The 18,756-nt window shown below is 43.0% G+C and overlaps 2 protein-coding genes across 5 annotated transcripts; one reads left to right on the top strand and one right to left on the bottom strand.

Moving 5' to 3' along the window:
* The first annotated feature begins 296 nt into the window (after window positions 1-296).
* Window positions 297-6,922, top strand: ckmt2a (creatine kinase, mitochondrial 2a (sarcomeric)). Of its 2 annotated transcripts, none has more exons than XM_031803059.1 (10): window positions 297-537; window positions 2,843-3,023; window positions 3,782-3,980; window positions 4,061-4,156; window positions 4,258-4,479; window positions 5,014-5,099; window positions 5,625-5,748; window positions 5,853-5,987; window positions 6,101-6,226; window positions 6,352-6,922. In XM_031803059.1, exons 2-10 carry the CDS (start codon window positions 2,875-2,877, stop codon window positions 6,466-6,468), a joined length of 1,254 nt encoding a protein of 417 aa, XP_031658919.1. In that variant the 5' UTR covers window positions 297-537; window positions 2,843-2,874; the 3' UTR covers window positions 6,469-6,922. The 2 variants fall into 2 exon arrangements, with proteins under 2 accessions (XP_031658919.1, XP_020313865.1); XM_020458276.2 differs by lacking the exon at window positions 5,014-5,099 and adding an exon at window positions 5,409-5,494 and having other exon boundaries at window positions 409-537.
* A 1,878-nt stretch (window positions 6,923-8,800) lies between these two features.
* Window positions 8,801-17,904, bottom strand: LOC109868422 (ubiquitin-conjugating enzyme E2 L3). 3 transcript variants are annotated; one of them, XM_020457980.2, is made up of 4 exons: window positions 17,764-17,904; window positions 11,162-11,257; window positions 10,800-10,986; window positions 8,801-10,486 (listed from the first exon to the last, which is right to left on the bottom strand). In XM_020457980.2, exons 1-4 carry the CDS (start codon window positions 17,887-17,889, stop codon window positions 10,332-10,334), a joined length of 564 nt encoding a protein of 187 aa, XP_020313569.1. In that variant the 5' UTR covers window positions 17,890-17,904; the 3' UTR covers window positions 8,801-10,331. The 3 variants fall into 3 exon arrangements, with proteins under 3 accessions (XP_020313569.1, XP_031658920.1, XP_020313570.1); XM_031803060.1 differs by lacking the exon at window positions 17,764-17,904 and adding an exon at window positions 16,188-16,494; XM_020457981.2 differs by lacking the exon at window positions 17,764-17,904 and adding an exon at window positions 12,981-13,114.
* Between the last annotated feature and the right edge of the window lie 852 nt (window positions 17,905-18,756).

The following is an 18,756-nucleotide window of genomic DNA, read 5'->3' as shown; positions in this document are numbered from 1 at the left end:
TTATACCTGACATTGTACTTTGTTATAAAACCTGCTGTTTCACCGCTGTATTGTTCCATGCACTTACTTAGAGAATGTACAGATTTACACCCCTGGCTTGGAAATAAAATAAAAGTTGTTCATGTCACTTCTATAGTAAGTTGATATTCATCTCAACAGTCAAGAGCTGAGAGCGGGGGGGGGGGGGAGAGAAAGAGTGAGAGGGGAAGGGGGGAAGAGGGGGGGAGAGAGAGAGAGAGAGAGACGCTATCTATGTTTGGAGAGGGGAGGGGAGGGATCTTTGCGTCTAGTACAGATCAAGGTCAATACGGGCAGCAGAGCCAGGACCATCCAAGGTGTTGCACCAGAAATACATTTGATTGGTCAGCAGCACAGCTTCTTACATACCCATTGGCTCACAGCGTAAATTCAGACATTTTAATTGGCCTAAAGCACAGGTCCTAGTCACGTGTTAGTGGGTAGAGTGTGGGATCAGAAAGAGAAATAGACTCCTGAAAGAGAAATCTTTAGCAGGGAGGGAAACCAGCAGTGAAACAGGTACTGTACTCTCTATCTTTCATTATGTGTTCCCTCTCTCTGTAGCTCTCCTCTATCTCTCATTCAGACAAGGGGGGATAATAACAGGCTGTTTTAAATGTATACATTTGAAAAGTTCTAGATGCAGCCAAGTAGTTGTTAACATCTCGCTTCCACCAACAGGTTATTAGTTCAAGTTTCCTTACGCGTAGTATCTTTATGAGATTTGGCTGATAGTTGTCACTATAATTGCTATATTGACATGATATTGATGGACAGAGCAGGAGCCTTTTGGCGTAGGGAACGTAGACTGATCTACATGGTCACGTCTGACGTTCTGAAGGACAGCAGAGCATCAGTTCCTTAAGCACATTATTAGCTGTCATAACGGTAATGAGCTGCTTCACGACTTGAGATAATGCATCCTTTCGAGAGCTTTACAGAGAAGTAGTATTCCATCACCATGTGTTTAACACTCCTCTCCGTATGGCTAGTAGCATGAAATTGCTCCCCGACACTGATCTAAGGTCAGTTTTTACATTTCTCCCCGTGACGGTAAACTGATCCTAGATCTGTGGTTTCAGAGCTGGTTCTAGTGTAATCCTGGCTTTAAGGCTTCTATTACCACTGTGACTCCGAGGCATTTAAACCACCATACAGGCCTGTCATACCAGCTGCTCGCCATTTATGACATAACCTTATCACTGATTCATCTCTGTATCCATTGCTCTTTCTCTATCTCTCTATGTCTCTCTATGTCTCTCTGTGTGTGTGTGTGTGTGTGTGTCTCTCTCTCTCTCTCTCATCCACTCCCCGTGTCCTTGTCTTGGCCTGTGTCCTGTAATGAGAGGCTGTGACCGGTTCGGAATGTCAGAGCAGGACAGAACACGTGGCCTGCGGTGTTTTGATTCCTGAAAGAGCGGTCATGGCATGAGACCCGTTTGGCACAGTTTCTCTCCTCTAGATTTCTATATAAATAAACATGTCTTTCAGCGCTGACTGCCTCCTCCTCTCAGGCTGCCTCATCCTCTCAGACTGCCTCCTCCTCTCAGGCTGCCTCATCCTATCAAACCCCTCAGCCACCTACTTTGTTCTGGTCTGCTGTACTTAACTCGGGGGTAAACACAGCCACGACTTTGAGGTCAATAGTGTTGAGTTGACCCAGAGACCTTGTGTTCAGACACTGAGATGCACGTTGGGCTTCATTGATATGGATCGTAGAGTAGAGCGGGTGCATTGTCAGCTTTGCAGCTAACTGACGATCTGGCGATCAAACCCAATTGTATTCTTCCTCCAAGTCGTTACTGTATTCTTAATGAAGAACAATCACATGGAACTTTGTCAACTGACGACTGCAGACAATGATGTAATAGGTGTGTAGAAGGATTAATGAAACAGAAAGTCAATCCCTGCTTCTGTTCTTTTAGTGACTAGACCTCTACAGATCTATATAGACCTCTCTGTTTTAAGACTGCTTTCCCTCTCTCTGTGTCTCTCTCTGTGTCTCTCTCTGTGTCTCTCTTTCTCCCATCTCTCTGTCTCTCTATTTCTCTGTTTCTCCCTCTTTCTCTCCTCTGTGCTGAAGTGAAGGACAAGTGGGTGAGAACGACCTTTCACCTTTAGATTTTAGTCACAGGACATATGGAAAGGAATACCTTGCTCAGGGGCTACACTAAAGTTAGTTTTATCTTGGTGACCTACGATTGGTGTACAGAGGCAACTTCATCCTACCTCCTCCCCCTTGATGGTGGTGGCCATTTTGGGTCAGCCATTTTGGGATAGTTAAGAGGCCGTCCTGTGAGGCCAAATCAGCAGACTGAGCTTAATCAGCCATCTGCTGAGACTCCCCTCTCATACTGTAAGCTTGTTATCGACGACCTGCACAAACTTTATGAACTTTTTTAAAGTACTTAATATGATACGATTGAATGCAGTACAATCAACAAACCGGAAGCACATTGTAACTCAACTGAGGACATGGAGTCTGCTTGACCTGCATCATCCACAGTCTGTATGCGATGGACAAAATGTAGAGGTCAAAAGGGTGAAGAGGGTGACTGTCTGACTCTGCATCGTGAAGCTTGTCTGACTCTGCATCGTGAAGCTTGCTACAACAGAAAAAGACCGTCAGACAGGCCGAAAGGTTAAAGGAAGGAAGTGTACTGCTCTTAAGAAGCCAACGACAGTTATACATACACAACAAGAAACCAATGCATAAATAAACACATATTTAAGAATTTTGAGGAAGTACAGCCTTTTAAATGTGTAACTTATACCTTGTGTCTCTCTCTTCTTGCCGCTTCCTCTCTCTCTCTCCCACCTCCAGTTGACCTGATTCTGACCTTTGAACCGTCCAAGATGGCGTTCTCCTTCACTAGAATGATGTCCAGCCGTAACACGGCCACGCTGTTGGCCAGCCTGGGAGCAGGCACCATGGCAACCTGCTACCTGATGACTGACAGCAACATCCTTTCCGCTGAAGAGAGGAGGAAGCTCTACCCACCCAGGTAGGACTACAAAACAACATGGCCTCTAATGGCCTGTGGACTACAAAAAGCTTGGCCATATACAGACGACCTACAGAGGTTGGAGAAATAATTTGGAGCACATGAGTTGGGCCTGGGATAGCTGCACCTGTTGAATGGGAAGAAACCTGAATCTGACACCCAGTTTGCAGTCAGTCTGAAATGTAAGTCAAAGGTAGAGGGGTGGGACAGGGAATGAAACCTAAGACGTTTAGTAGATACATCCTCTGCCCTTTCTTACATCCACATATAGTAGACACATACACATACACACACACACGTATACACACACACACACGTATACACACACACGTACACACACACACGTACACACACACACGTATACACACACACGTACACACACACACGTACACACACACACATACACACACACACGCGCGCACACACACACGCACGCACGCACGCACGCACGCACGCACACACAAACACACAAGATCAGGAACTAAGCCTTGAGCCACAGATTAGACACATCACCAACACTCTAAAACAACTTCCTCTACTTGTCTCAATCAATCAAGCGACCAGTCAATCAATCAATCAATATGTACCTGTAAAAAAAAAAAAATCCACATCACATCCAAAACAGCAGTGTATAAACTGTCCTCTTGGCCAGGACGGTGTCCATAATCACACTCTATTTGAAATGTCCTTCATAATGCACACCTTTCGATCTTTTCATCTCTATGGTGAATGAAAACTACTTCTCCCATCATCCCCAGCGCTGACTTCCCTGACCTGAGGAGGCACAACAACTGCATGGCGCACGCTCTGACCCCTGCTATCTACGGCAAGCTGAGAGACCAGGTGACGCCTAACAACTGGACCCTGGACCAGTGCATTCAGACCGGAGTGGACAACCCGGGCCACCCCTTCATCAAGACTGTCGGCATGGTGGCTGGGGACGAGGAGAGCTACAAGGTACGTGGTGGAGGTTGCCTGTGTGCATCTTTCGATCTATCTGAAGGAGATCTGTTAACAGTCCATCCCGTTCTCTCCAGGTGTTCGCCGACCTCTTTGACCCCGTCATTAAAGACCGACACAACGGCTACGACCCCAAGACAATGAAACACCCCACTGATCTGGATGCATCCAAAGTAACTCTCTCTCTCTCACACACACACACACACACACACACACAGAGTATAGTTCATTGTCCTCCGATGTATGCACAATAACTGTCCCGTTCCCTCCTCAGATCACTAACGGTGTTTTCGATGAGAAATACGTTCTGTCGTCTCGCGTGCGCACAGGCCGCAGTATCCGCGGTCTGAGCCTGCCCCCGTGCTGCTCCCGCTCGGAGCGCCGCGAGGTGGAGCGTGTGACCGTGCAGGCCCTGGCCGGCCTGAAGGGTGACCTTTCCGGGCGCTACTACAGCCTGGGAGACATGACGGAGAAGGAGCAGCAGCAGCTTATTGATGTGAGGCACTCACAAAGGACTGCTATCGATCTCTGTATCCCCCCTCTCCTTTCCCATTGGTCTGTGTCTGCGTCCAAAAAGTACATGACTACGTGTTTTCTTTGTAAACTGCATACAGGATTCCTCTTATCCGTGATATTGCCTGTTTGTATTACCATGTTAATGGCAGGGACTGTTGTGAAGACTGAAACAGTGCCACAGGAACCTGAACTGTAGTGACAGCATTGTCACATCAGTTTTATCTGGCCCGACTCTTCTGAAGACATGGTTCTCGATTGCACTAATTTATCATCATTCCCCATTGGTAGCCCATCCAATTATTTCAGGGAAGTTTTGCAGAGTTTTTAGTTACCAAGTTAATCCATTCTGTCTAGACACATTAGGGTGACATCATGTTGCTTTTAAAGCCTAACGGCTATGATAAGGATTGAAAATAGAGGCAATCCTTTGGGGATTTGGGAGAGACTAGACTAGTGTTGACCTTCAACCCTCAGTCTCATTGACCTTTGCCCTCTCACCCTCACGTTGCATCAGGAGCACTTCCTGTTCGACAAGCCCATCTCTCCTCTGCTGACCTCTGCCTTCATGGCCCGTGACTGGCCTGATGCCAGGGGCATCTGGTAAGACCAGAGCAGTAGAGAGCCGGACCCTGTCCCTGTAGATTTAAATGCCTGTAAGACTATCTTGTATTATAATAGCTGTAGAGATAGTACTATCTGTGAATAGGGGAATCTGGTGAGACCAAAGGAGTAGAAAGCAAAACCATGTTCCCATAGCATTAGAGGTCTTTGGGGAAGGTTTCTTCCTCTCAACTCCTCTTCCTCCTCCCCAAAGTAGAATTACCTCTATGTAGTTGTAACCCTGACTTCCCTTTCCTTGACCACTACCTTCTCCTCCTCCACCTCCTCCCTCCTCCTCTCCCCCCGTAGGACCACTTCCTGTTTGACAAGCCTGTCTCCCCCTTGTTGACGTGTGCCTTCATGGCCCGTGATTGGCCCGACGGCAGGGGCCTCTGGTAGGGTCTACAAGGCTCTTACTAGCAGAAGCCTCTAACCAGCATGTGTGTTCTGTGATCATAGACGTTGACATAATCAGTGCAATCAACAAATGTTTCTGGATTCTTAGGAATGTGTTCTTTCTTCCAGGCACAACAATGAGAAGACCTTCCTGATCTGGGTCAATGAGGAGGACCACACTAGGGTCATCTCCATGGAGAAGGGAGGAAACATGAAGAGAGTGTTCGAGAGGTTCTGCAGAGGACTCCAACAGGTACTTTACATGTTACGTCTTAGTGGTTTAGTGATTTTTTGGGGCGTGAATGTGAACACACAGTATACAGTATAGAATACCTCACGTGTCCTTCCATCCTCTAGGTGGAGAAGCTGATCCAGGAGAGAGGCTGGGAGTTCATGTGGAACGAGCACCTGGGTTACATCCTCACCTGCCCCTCCAACTTGGGCACTGGACTCAGGGCTGGAGTGCACGTCAGACTGCCCAAACTCAGCAAGGTAACACACACACTCTCTCTCTTCCCTAATGTTTTTACTTGAAGTGTCCCTGTGCATTGACCCCCTCCTTCCCAAGACAGAGCATTGATTAAAGTTCTGTACTTAACCTGCAGGACCCCCGCTTCGGTAAGATCCTGGACAACATGCGTCTGCAGAAGAGAGGGACAGGCGGAGTTGACACGGCCACAACTGGAGACACCTTCGACATCTCCAACAACGACCGTCTGGGAAAATCTGAGGTAAAGCTAGAACCGCTATTCTGAGACTGAATGACCGAATGAAACCATAAACTAGAGGCCAGAGATAAAAGAAAATCACCCCACCTCGACTGCTAATAACTGTGTATCCGTGTGTGTGTGTATAGGTGGAGCTGGTCCAGTTGCTGGTTGATGGAGTCAACTATCTGATCGACTGTGAGAAGAGGCTGGAAAGGGGCCAGGACATCAAGATCCCCGCCCCCATCGTCCAGTTCAGGAAGTGAAACACCTGAGCCCCACCTCTGAGAGGAAGTGACCTGCTCTGCGGTTAGGGAGAGCAGGAAGTGAGGCGCCAGCGAGGAGGCCCGATCCATCCACTCGTGACCAAACTGAGCGGTTTGGAGTAAAGTAGCAGTAGTATGTCTTTCTGACAAGGTAAACATCTGTCGTTCTGCCCCCTGAAAAAGGCAGTTAACCCACTGTTCCCCGGTAGGCCGTCATTGTAAATAAGCATTTGTTCTTAACTGACCTGCCTCGTTAAATAAAGGTTACATTTCCACTAGTCCAGGTACAGGTGTTGGTGTATTCCCCTTGTGGTTAAGGCTGGGGTTGGGGGTATCATAATCTGATCCTAGATCTGTGCTTAGGAGCAACTTCTACCAGGAGCGAGAAATAGTACCTGTAACACTAACCTCAATAAAAAAATATACCTTAATAAAACATCTGATTTCTGATCCACAAAACGACTCATTCTCGGACTCGGCTCCTCCTGCTAACCACTACCTCACTAAGAGTTTAAACACCGTAGCAATTAACCACTGACTTGGACTTTCCATAACGTGCCCATACATGTCATTGGACTTCTCATGTGCAATGGCTGTGTAATAGATGATTCACTTCCTGTGAAGTTGACTGTACATGGCAGTGTTACGGATGGAAGTCTGGCGTGAGGCGGAAGTCGCTCTGGAGAAGTGCTAAAGTACTAAATGTAAAATATTTACAGTTCTAGTCACGCCAGTGTATCTGTCTCCCAGCAGCTGATCTGCATAATAGGTTTACTGCAGTAACAGTGTTTAACACTGAGTTAAGCACTTCTAGAGGTCAGTGAGAGGAACAGACAGGAAGGAGCATGGCAGAAGCCCAATTCCATCAACGGAAAACTACCAGCAGAATTCACACAGATGTCTCTCATTTAACCTTTCTTCATCCGGGTTATTCTCAATGAGATAAAATACAAAAACCCAACATTGTCGTGGATTTGGAAGTAAGTGCTGAGGGCTCTGACTCCCAGACAAGAATGGAAGCATCATCAGTGCCAAAACGTCTGTCTGTCTTAAAGGGTTGGCTCTGTTCCGTCTGTATAGTATAGGGAGGGTAATTGGGCTTCTTGGAGCAGCTTAGTGACGTGGAGCTAATCAGCTAATCGCTGCCTGCTGTACTTACACACTAAAGAGGGTTAGTATGAGCAGGACCAGGGGGCCAAAGAAACAGAAGGCATTAAGTGTACATATTTATTGCACGTGGGAAAAGACCATAGCGTGACTGAGAGGGCAGGGGCCAGTGGGTTTGTGTTTGAGTGTGTGTGTGTGTGTAGGTGTGAGAGGGTATGTGTTAGAGAGGAAACTGAATCTGGTCTGTGTATTTTTAGCAGTGGTCTACGTGCTGACCACTAGACTTCTGTGTAATGCCAAAAAGGAGACACTAGAAGTTTGAGAGAGGGTTGTAGGTCCGTCCCATGGGAGATGTGGTATGATTCAGACGAGCAACAGGACAGCAACAGTTTAGGCTACATGCAACGTGACGTCTTCATTTTAAGGCCTGCCGACCCCACTATGCTTTGGTTATGTTCAGTACAGCAATATGACATTGTAGCCTGGGATCTAGATTACCCAATGAAAATAAATAATATCAGAACAGCCACTAAGCTTTACTAAGACTTGAATTTCCATTTGGACAATTCACATAACCCGCCCAATGGTCAAGCTATGTAAGATTACATCAGTATAACAGTGTGGTACTGCCTGTAATAAATGTATTTCCCATAACCATGTCCTCAGTCACAGGTCATTGTTAGCAGCAGGGGCAAGCAGTTACCTCACCGACGCTCCAACATCTATTGGCCTATTAGAGAGGTGTTGAGGACCATGGGAAACGGAGTCCGTACTGCAGAGACAATCCAATACAACAAGAGTTCATACATGTTTGAGGTAATCGGTCTAAGCAAGGCCCTGTGCAGAATCACTGACCTACAAATCATTTTGCATCTCAACTATCAGCTCCCTCTGTGATCAAGATTAGTGCACAGTGTTTTGCTCAGACCGATCTCTTTGGACACACTGATTATTTATAATTTAATGGTAGACTTCACAGTTTATATATGGGTAGAGACCATATACCGTCTATGGTAGACTGTCCACAGGCCACAGCATAAGACCAGAGACCTTCGGCTATGGAGTCAATTTCTATTGTAGAGAAGTATTGCCCTCTAGTGGTGAAAAGTGGCATACACTGGTCTCAATACACTAATGTATGCATTTCATTGGCACCGAGCCCTAACCAATACATTATTGGTCTTAACCAATAACGTAAATAACGCAGTGACGTATTTAAACCCTGGATTTCTGATGCTATTTATTGGCCACTGACAGGCTTTGAAGCCACCAGTCGGACATATTGCCTCACCGCAGAAGGAGCAGATCTCCATAAGAATGAAAGGAATTCTACAGTATTTCAAATAAATGTTAAGGACAAAATTACAAGTATTTTTTTTGTTTTTTTTGTAGTAGGGACCGTAACATTAGTAATATCCATAACATTTCATACATACTTTTAGCTCACACCATTTTAAAGTGTGCATTAAGGTGGCTGTAGTAGAATAAACGTGGTAAAAATAAACGTAAACATGAATGCATTTCTAGAGCTTCCAAAATATTTCCAATGTAATTTACACCCTCATGGCAGCTACTGTTCTACTGGTACTGGTCTGCTGGTTGTTGCTGATGCATGTTTAAATGACTAAACTTCTACCACCATCATCATTCACAAATCACTTTTTATGCCAAATAACTACTCATGTGATTAAGATTGGTGAATTTGTGCAGTGCCTTGCTGGTTGGGGCGGAGACTGACGAGCAGTTTCAATGGGAACGGGGTGTCATAAACGTTATTTCTTGACCTAAATCTCCTAACCTGCTACAAAAAACAACAAAAAAGAGAGTAACTTCTGGTCATAGCTGTACTCCCTCTAGTCAGAACCTTGAAAAGAGGCCAGTGAGCAATGGCATGAAGAGCAGTACTTCCTGTCACATGGTCAAACTGTCTGCTAAGTATACAACAAGTATATGAACAAAACATTTCATCGTAACCTCTCAAAGAAACAAAAGCAAGTTCAGTCAAACATTTTTTTTCCCTTTTATAACATCTGGACCATTGAATTGGTGACAAACTGAATTTTTATGGTAAACTTAAAAGCTAGTTCCACAGAGTAAAGTGCAACATAGGCAAAAAAAAGAAAAGAAATATAAAATAAACATTTCTCCACACCTGAACCTTGATGCTTTAAGTGTTTTTTTTTATCATTTTGTTGCTTTTGGGGCTGATTTTTTTCTGTTACATATTTTAGTGAGGGGAAGGAGTGAGATGAAAAGGGTTAACAATCAGACCACAAGTTGAGCATTTACCAAATAGTTTTCAAAACACTTGATCATCTTTATACAGAGGTCTGCACCAGCACTTCTGTGTACGAATTGAGCATAACATTTCCATCTAGATCTTTCTTTACGTTGTATTTGTTTTGTTCCCTCTTTAACAAGCTGCTCTCTTGGGCCCAATTCCGGCATTTTTATAATTTAAGAAATCAGTAGAAAGTTAGTAACAGCCACAAGCTGACACCCAGAGGTGACCAACTTGCCTGATTCACGACACAGTCCTGTTGCCAGGGAGAAGTGGAGCTGAGATATATCGCCCCAGGAGGAGGGGGGCTAGAAGGATGTGTGTACGTGTGTGGGGGCATTTTCAGGAGATTGGGTAAGAGCAGAGAGGGGTGTAGGGGGGTTTGAGGGGGGGGAAAGAGGGGGGAGTAGATAGAGGAGTAGAGGAGGCCCGGGGGGGGGGGGGGGTAGGAAGAGGGAGTCACACGTTTGCGTTCTCAGTCCACAGGTCGTTTTTCTCCATGTTTCTTTGTAAACTCTTCTGCGTTCTTAAAGAATTTTTTACGGTCCTTAGAGTATTCCTCTGCTAGGTCTGCCCTGAGAGGATGCTCTGGCTGGGGGTCGTTGACCAGCGCAATCAGGGACTGGATCACTGCAGGGAGACAAGCAGAACAAAAGAGGAGACTAAGAATTATGTAAAAATGGAGGATGACGTCATGTCGACCAGATGAAACAGACGAGAAAGACATTGAAATCCATAACCACGTAGAGGTTGCAGGATGGAAACCTCTCCAGCCAAATAGACAGGAGCCTCCGAGGGAGAGGAGACTGGATGGTTAGGGTTCAGGCGGCATTTCAATGATAAATCACAAAGAACTGCAATAATAACTACTACTTAAAAAGTTATGAGAAGAAACCACTGTCTATTGTCTTTGTCTGAGTGTGCGTGCGTCTTTCCGCCGTACCTTGGTCAGTTTTAGTGGCTGGTTTCCAGTTCTCTGCGCTGATCACAGGCAGACACACCTGTCCCTTCTCGTCGATGTTGGGGTGGTAGATCTTGGTCTTGAACGTGATCTTGGGGGGCTTGAAGGGGTACTCTGCTGGGAAGATGATCTCGATTCTGAAAGCACCTTTATCGTATGGAGGGTTGTCCTTTTAGAGGGGAGAGAGACAATGACGTTTGGTTAAAAGGTGAGCTGATGTCCTACTGAACATGCCACAGCAACAAAGGAATTGCAATATCGTGGAGAGTGCCTTGGTCCTCCTTATTATTCTGGTCATGTTCATGTCTGTTCCGGAGACAAGAGTAGTATAAATAGTGACTTACTGGAACAATGAGGCCTTGCCAAGTCAAAATATTTGATTCATCCACTTGAATGTTACGAAAATTTTTCATTCCAGACTTGCGGATTTCATCAAGTTCCTGAAAAAGAGGGTGAATACATCATGAGCAAGTTCCCCTGTACAGTTAGTTAATCATAACCATTACAGGAAGCAGAAAGGTTTTTATCAAACAAGAGATAAAGAAGTGATAAAACATGTTTCTGTGTTGGCTGAGTCCTAGTAACCACTAAAAAACAGACAAACACACGGGGTGACATACGGAACTACTCACACAGGGTGACATACGGAACTACTCACACAGGGTGGCAGGTAGCCTAGCGGTTAGGGCATTGGGCCTGTAACCGAAAGGTCGCTGGTTTGAATACCCGAGCCGACAAGGCACTTAACCCTAATTTGCCCTAAATTTCAGTGACAATTAAATAAATGTCATACAAATAAAAGACTGGATGACTAAAAGTACTAGGGATTAACATATATGTTAACATATCAACATGTCAGTCTCATCCCTGGAACCAAGCAGCCACACCCCTTCTCAACCAGGAAGTGATCCAGTGCATTCTCACACTGATCTCACTACAGAACACTGCCTTCTGCCACACCAGAGGACTGATTCATAAATCCCACCTTTCACTGGAAATCATGAGTTTGGGGGTATTGTTATAGTGACAAGGACCTTACAGTTAACACACCCATACACATTAGAATTAAACGTGTGCACAGCTTCCTGATTTCATGTATTATCAAATCAGAGCGCAAATGTAGCCTTATTCTATGTTGCTCTGGATAAGACCACTGCTACAGGACTACAATGCAAACGACTGTCAAACTAAGATGTGTAGAGTTCAAAACATTGTATCTATTCTTGTTGACTTGATGGGGACTGTTTACTAGGAGTACTTATCCTAGGCTGGGTCAAATGGTGGCTGACAAATGCAAGGGAAAAGATAAATGCCAATTATGATAAGGCCGGGTTGTTGACACAGTGTTGAGAACATGATTTAAACCCGGTGTTACCTCGAATATTGAGATCGAATGAATTAAATTAAACTACGTTAACTAGCTAGCTTAACGTTACTTGGCAGCCGCATGCTCAATTTCACTTTCGATTCACTAGACTACTCAAAACAATTCAAAGCTAAGAAACCAAATCACAGGAAGTGGGTTTGGCTGTTTACCGGTAGCTACAGCATAACGTTAGCAAGATTGTATATACATCGGGTTAACGTTAGCTGGTCAGCTTCCTCGCCTCGGTTTCACATAGAGAAAATAAACTTGCTAGGTAACACTAACCCGAATTTCTAACTCGCTAGCTAGCGCAACGAACCACACTGCTAACGACCTATGTAACTGTTGTGCGTAGCTAGCTAGCACAATTAACTCCCTGCTAAATTAGTATTAAGCTAGCTACAATACGTAGCTAGCTAAAGTTTTTCTGTGCCGAAGATCAAACATGTTGAAGCGCGATTATCACCCAATTGATGACACCATACTGAATTGAATCTTAAATTATGATGACACATGGTTAACCTTGTTAATCCATTTAGATTAACAAAACGTTTAATTCGAATCTAGCCTATTAATATGCCGGTGCTAACATGACCAAAAAACAACTGCTAGCTGGTTAGCTTAGCATACTAACGTCATTTTCCGCCTACCGAGTTTCATGAGGTTTCTGACACTGTGGGGCTAAATAAAACAAATTTAACGACACATTTAATTTGATCTGAGATTTGGGAGTCCGAATGTTGTACTTTTTTAATCTAACAAGAGAAAATCCTAATTTGATTGATCAGGAAATATACCTTGTGCAGCCTCCTGCTCGCCGCCATCGTGGAATTACTGTCTGTACCCAGAATACACAGCGATATCCAAATGTTGGCTCTTACTGTCTCCTCTGTACAGTGTGTACGCACGCACTCTTTCCGAATGAAAAACAACACTGTACTTGGAGTGCACCAATACTTTGATTTTAGTATATTTATCCGGAAGTCATTTTGTCAAATGAGAGTATTCGTCCATTTATTTAGTCTATTTTGGGAGAATCCTAAACATGGGCCACTATTTCTCACTTGATTGAAATAGTAAAAGGGTATTCATCTGAGGCAATATAACATCTGAAAACACACTAGTAGCAGGTTGACGTTGAAATAAAAAGATAAGACCATGTTACAAAATACGTTACAATGGTTTCAATGCTGATTAGGTGAGCCTAATCAATAACACATTCTGAAGCTACAAGAATACCAGTGTGCTGGAGTTTATTTTTCAAATAATTTGTTTATGCACCAGGAACAATATAAGGTGTACAAATAATCAAACTTTTGCTTTATAGCTATTGAATAGCCTACTACCATGATATGGTATGCTGTAGGTTCAATACCTAAAAGTTGCTTGGCAGATTTAAACTGAAGTAGTTGTTATAAAAGTGTATACTGTGTCCTCTAGGGGAATACTAGTCCATGTAGAATCCCTTGCAGCCTCTAGAGAGCACACACATGTAATCAGTTCAATCTAATCTGATTGCAATTTTTGTTTACTGAAATGAGTTGTTACCAGAAAAACTATTGTATTAGATCACATACACTTTTGAAAAACCAGATGATTACTTCTTGGATTACTTTTAAATTCAGAAAGGTATTTTTGCAGAAAAAAAAAAAATTATGACACCTTTTCTGTTTTATCAATGACATTCAATTCAGCATTGGAAAAAGGTGCAAGTTCATGTTGGCTCCATCTGCTTTATCTAATGAAAGTAATCAGATTATGTTACTGAGTTTGGGTAATCCAAAAGTTATGTTACTAATTACGATTTTGGACAGGTAACTAGTAACTAACAGAGACGCGGGAAGTTGTTCTTGATAAATCCTTCTCATGTTATGGATTACATTTAGAAAGTAACACACACACACAGTACGTGACAGTATTTAAAGATTAAGTGGCACGTCTCCTCTTTTCACCTCGTCTTCCTGTGACCCACTCTTCATACGGACAGATGGACAGAGGTGTCCATTAGTTGCAATGAGTCGTCTAATTTATTTATCTTTCTACTCCTTGTCACTTGTATAAGCATTACAGTTGATCTCATAATCAGAATGCATTTATTAACAATGGCTTTTAAACTTTTCCATGATTTATTAACCCTGTCAATTTCTTGTCAAAATGTTTCTTTAAAATGTATATTTAAGATGTCCACAAATTTGGGTGATCTTTTTATCTCACACGAAATGTCATATTGACAATCAAATATTGGCAACGTAATCATTATTGGCACAGTCATAATCAATAAGACATGTCAAGGGATGAAATAATACTGAGCCTTCATGTCAGCAAGCTGTAAGACATGAAAGAATTGAAGTCCATTCTCTGACAGAGACATTATGTAACCCAGTGGTTCCCAACCTTTTTCAGTTAATGTACCACCAAGTACATTTTGCTCTGCCCAGAGTACCCCTGAAGTTCCCCCTCACGTGCATTTTACCAGGGGAGGCAGGGTAGCCTGGTGGTTAGAGCGTTGGACTAGTAACCGGAAGGTTGCAAGCTGAGCTGACAAGGTACAAAATCTGTCGTTCTGCCCCTGAACCCGGTCATTGAAAATAAGAATTTGTTCTTAACTGACTTGCCTAGGTAAATAAAGGTCAAATAAAATACCAGTAAACAAACCTATGGTCTCATGAGTCTTCTCAAGTGCCCCCTAGTACCCCTGGTTGGGAAACACTGATGTAACATATAATCAGCCTGCACCACACCCTTTATTCACCAGTGCTTTATCTCATACAAGGAGCTATGCTTGACTTGGATGCCGGTACTGTTTACATTTAGGTGCAGGAGCTCCACAATACTTTTGAGCTAATATTCTATCAAGAGGAACAGGAGCTCAAGCAGTAGAACATTTGAGGTGCCAAGACTCAGCTCCGGTGAGCTCCTGCCCAAGTCAAGCACCCTCAAGGAGCCTGTTTCAACAAGCAAAGGATATTTCAGTTCGTACAATGCCAGGGGGCAGGGGCCCATACATACAGTGTGGCAGAGGCAGTTGTTATCTTTGTCGATTCTGGTCAACTTATCCGGCTTGTATCCTGGTTGTTCAGGTTAAACTGACACAAAACTTTTTCCCTTGGGCACTTCTGCGCATCAGCAGCTGGTCTGGCAGGGCTAAGGAGAGGCTTTTCTCCTCTCTCCCCTTTCAGTTTGCTTTTATTTAAATTTGGGTCAAGGGGTTAGGGTTCCCATTACCATTCACCTGTCTGCAGGAAATTATGCTGGCAGCACAATCACAGATTTATTTTTGTCAAAATAAGAGTCCCCCTACAAATAAATGCTAATTTTTGTCCAGTATGAAGGAACTTCCTTCCAGTATGAAGGAAGTTAGAGGTAGTTTTGCGAGCCAATGCTAACTAACATTAAGGCAATGACTGGGGGTCGATGGGTATCTGCTAGTCCCACAGCATGCTAGCAGATCGCGCAATGACTGGAAGTCCAGGGGTAATTAGCATATTTTTTCAAACTGCATTTCAAACTGGATACAATTGGTATCCACAAGTTCATCTGACACTGGGGGAGTAAAGAATCCCTTTAAACATTCTGTCAGATACAGAGTTAACTATCTAGCTACTTAGTCGTTTCATTTCCACTTGCCATCAAAACCATTTCAACAGCAGAATATCAGAAAAATACTTATCTTACTCCTGAAATATATAATATTACAAAAGCAGAAGGTAATTATAGTGCAACTTAACTCTGATCGCGTCTGGCTAAGAACTGACAAAAAAAATATCCTCAGTAAGACTTGATGACAAGCTATTTTGAATAGTGAATGAAAATCATTAAACATTTGGAGAGATGAGGTTATCTGACAGCAACGATATAATAATATAAATGTATGTAACTAAAGTAATTTGATAAAATGTAACGGAGTAAAAAGTAAGTTACTTGAGTAAGAGTACAGCCTACAGAAAGTAACTAAACAAGTACTAGTTCCTCCAAAAATTACTTAAGTACGTGTAAAGACTTACTTGTAGGGCATTACTACCCACCTCTGATTGTGGCCTATGGAATGGGTGTGGTAAAAGGCCAGCAACAATCCATATTATTCAGTGCCGTATGAAATTACACAATGTATAGATTCTACAGAACCTACGGAGTACCCCCAACCCCACTTTTATATCGGCACGTTTTTTTTCACTATAAGCCCAACATTGTCAACATACTAGCCTGAACATTGTATTTTTCAATAGTGGTCTTAAAATTCCTTCGTGCAGTTCTTATAAGCACAATAAAACTCGAAATTGATTCAAATGTATTGTAAAACTGGTTGTTTGGCTCCTGGATGCTGATTGGAGAACATCTTTTTAGCCTGTAGCTGATTTAAAAAGGGCTTTATAAATACATTTGATTGATTGATTGGACAAGCAGCGTTCCAAGCCGCGCTGTATTGGCCGTCACAGGCACACCTATGCCTGCTAACAGTTCCATCTGAAAATAATCACTTTAATTTTGCTGTCCGAATCACCGCTTGTATTTATTTCAACTCACACATTATTTCCCCTTGCGTCCAAACTAGCATTTAGTTTGGTAAAGCGAGGGTTAACACATGCCTTGCAGTCTGCCTGTACTACCTCAAAAACAATGTTTCACTTTTAAAGGTGCTACACATAGGATTTATTTTGCATTTTGCATTGTAATTTCAGAAAATGGCCATAATATATCTGGCGCTAATAGAGCTCTCCAATTTCTAGTCCTAAAACCCGGAAATAAGTTACCTCTGGTTTGTTCAGCCATCCCCATGGGAAAAATGAACGGGGAAAGAATAGGGTTTTGGAATAAACGCGAAAACAAGGTATGAGGTTAACACAGGCTTAGGAGATCTTATACGTTTTGTTCTATGAGATAATAGCAGTCAGTTAACATAACTTGTATTAATCATAAAGCCTTTATGTGATTTGTGTTTATTATTACAAAAATTCTTCAAAATTCACAAAGTGCCGTAAAGCTGTTGAATATGAGCTCATAGAACAAAACGTACAAGACCTCCTAAGCCTGTGTTTACCACAGACCATATTTTCAGTGCTTATCCAAAAACCCTACAGAAATTCAATTATGTTTCCTCATAGGCTTCGTCCGACGAACCATGGCGGAGTTAGTGCCTACAAAAAGACGCCATTATTATTTCTCTATGTATATGTAGCTGACCACCCCATGACAATTATGTGCGCGCTTCTATGTTGCAGAAGTCAGCATGTTGTTGTGACTCTGGATGGCCAGATTGCTAGCAAGAATGACAAGAAACTGCCATGTGGGAAATCTTATTTTGCTCCTTTCAGCTTGTTCATGATACCATCTATTGTTTTGAGGTGTTTTGACAGTTGGGGTTTGTTGCTAAGCAACCGACACATTTTTGTTCGTATCTTCTTTTTTTTTTATTGTATTTTTATTGTTGTTTTATTTACAAACAAATATCAACAAACAAAAGAGGAATAGTTACATGCAAACAAGCATACATACAAACTATTGACATTGCCAAGAATCATAAACAATCCAATCATATTCATAACCAACCAGTGAACGACAGTGTTTCACCGTTTTACTTACCCGCCAGTGTTGTGATTGGCTGTGATATTGCTCTTGATTTCTCCGACTGGAGCGGTATCTGTTGTCATTCTGGGAAAGCTGTTCTGACTTTGTGGCTGGGTTATCTAGTGGAAATCGCCCTGTCATTTCCTGGTTGCTAAAATTGACACTGTTCGCTCAATTTCCGTTTATGTGACAAAACAAGCACTGAATAATGTAGGGGATCATTGTATCATCTAAATCACCATCGAAAATATATTTTCAATAACAAAAAAGATGGTTTATAGAGCTGTACAAAAGTTACTTTCGGTTTTGTTCCACCAGCTTCGAACAGCAGTTTTGGTCCACCCAGTTTCAAACAGCTGAGCCTAAAAATAATATTTTTTGTTATTGAAAATATATTTCACAGCGATTTAGATTGGTAGAATGATTCACTATACCAGGGGTACTCAATAGCTATTTGAGAAGGTCTAGTCACACAAATGTTTTAGGTGGCAAAGGTCCGAATGGATAACATAGTAACAAACCCCCACTCACACGCCTCTTGTTTCTCGGAGAGAAAATTGTGCATTTTTAAAGCTAATTCTAGAAATTTTGCATGCAGCAGTTTTTCTTCTTCTTCTGTTTTAAGCGAATTTCCTGCCATTCTACACATTGTTCCATGTCTTATGTGTGTTTATATGATACCAGGGATTGAAGCCCGTCCGTATTGACCCCGTTATGGGTCCAGATCCTGTCCGCCAGTTGAGTATGGGGGCCCTACACTATTCAATGCTTATTTTCTCACATAAACTGAAATTGACAAACAGTGTTAAGCAGGGGTAGGCAACTGGCGGCCCATGCCCCCCTTTTGTTAGTCTCCAGACCAGAAGGGGTCTCAATTTACTGTGCAATTTCAAAATTTGGTTGTCCATTAGCGGTCACTCTTGGGGATTGGTAAATTAGTCTATTGGCCAGCTATCTAAACTTGTAGTTAGCATTGTCCAATTACTGACAGAGGTGGGAATTGCATGA

This window comes from Oncorhynchus kisutch, linkage group LG23 (assembly GCF_002021735.2).
Source record: "Oncorhynchus kisutch isolate 150728-3 linkage group LG23, Okis_V2, whole genome shotgun sequence".
NCBI lineage: Eukaryota > Metazoa > Chordata > Actinopteri > Salmoniformes > Salmonidae > Oncorhynchus > Oncorhynchus kisutch.
The sequence above is the reverse complement of the archived record's forward strand: the minus strand, read 5'-3'. Positions and strand labels throughout refer to the sequence as shown.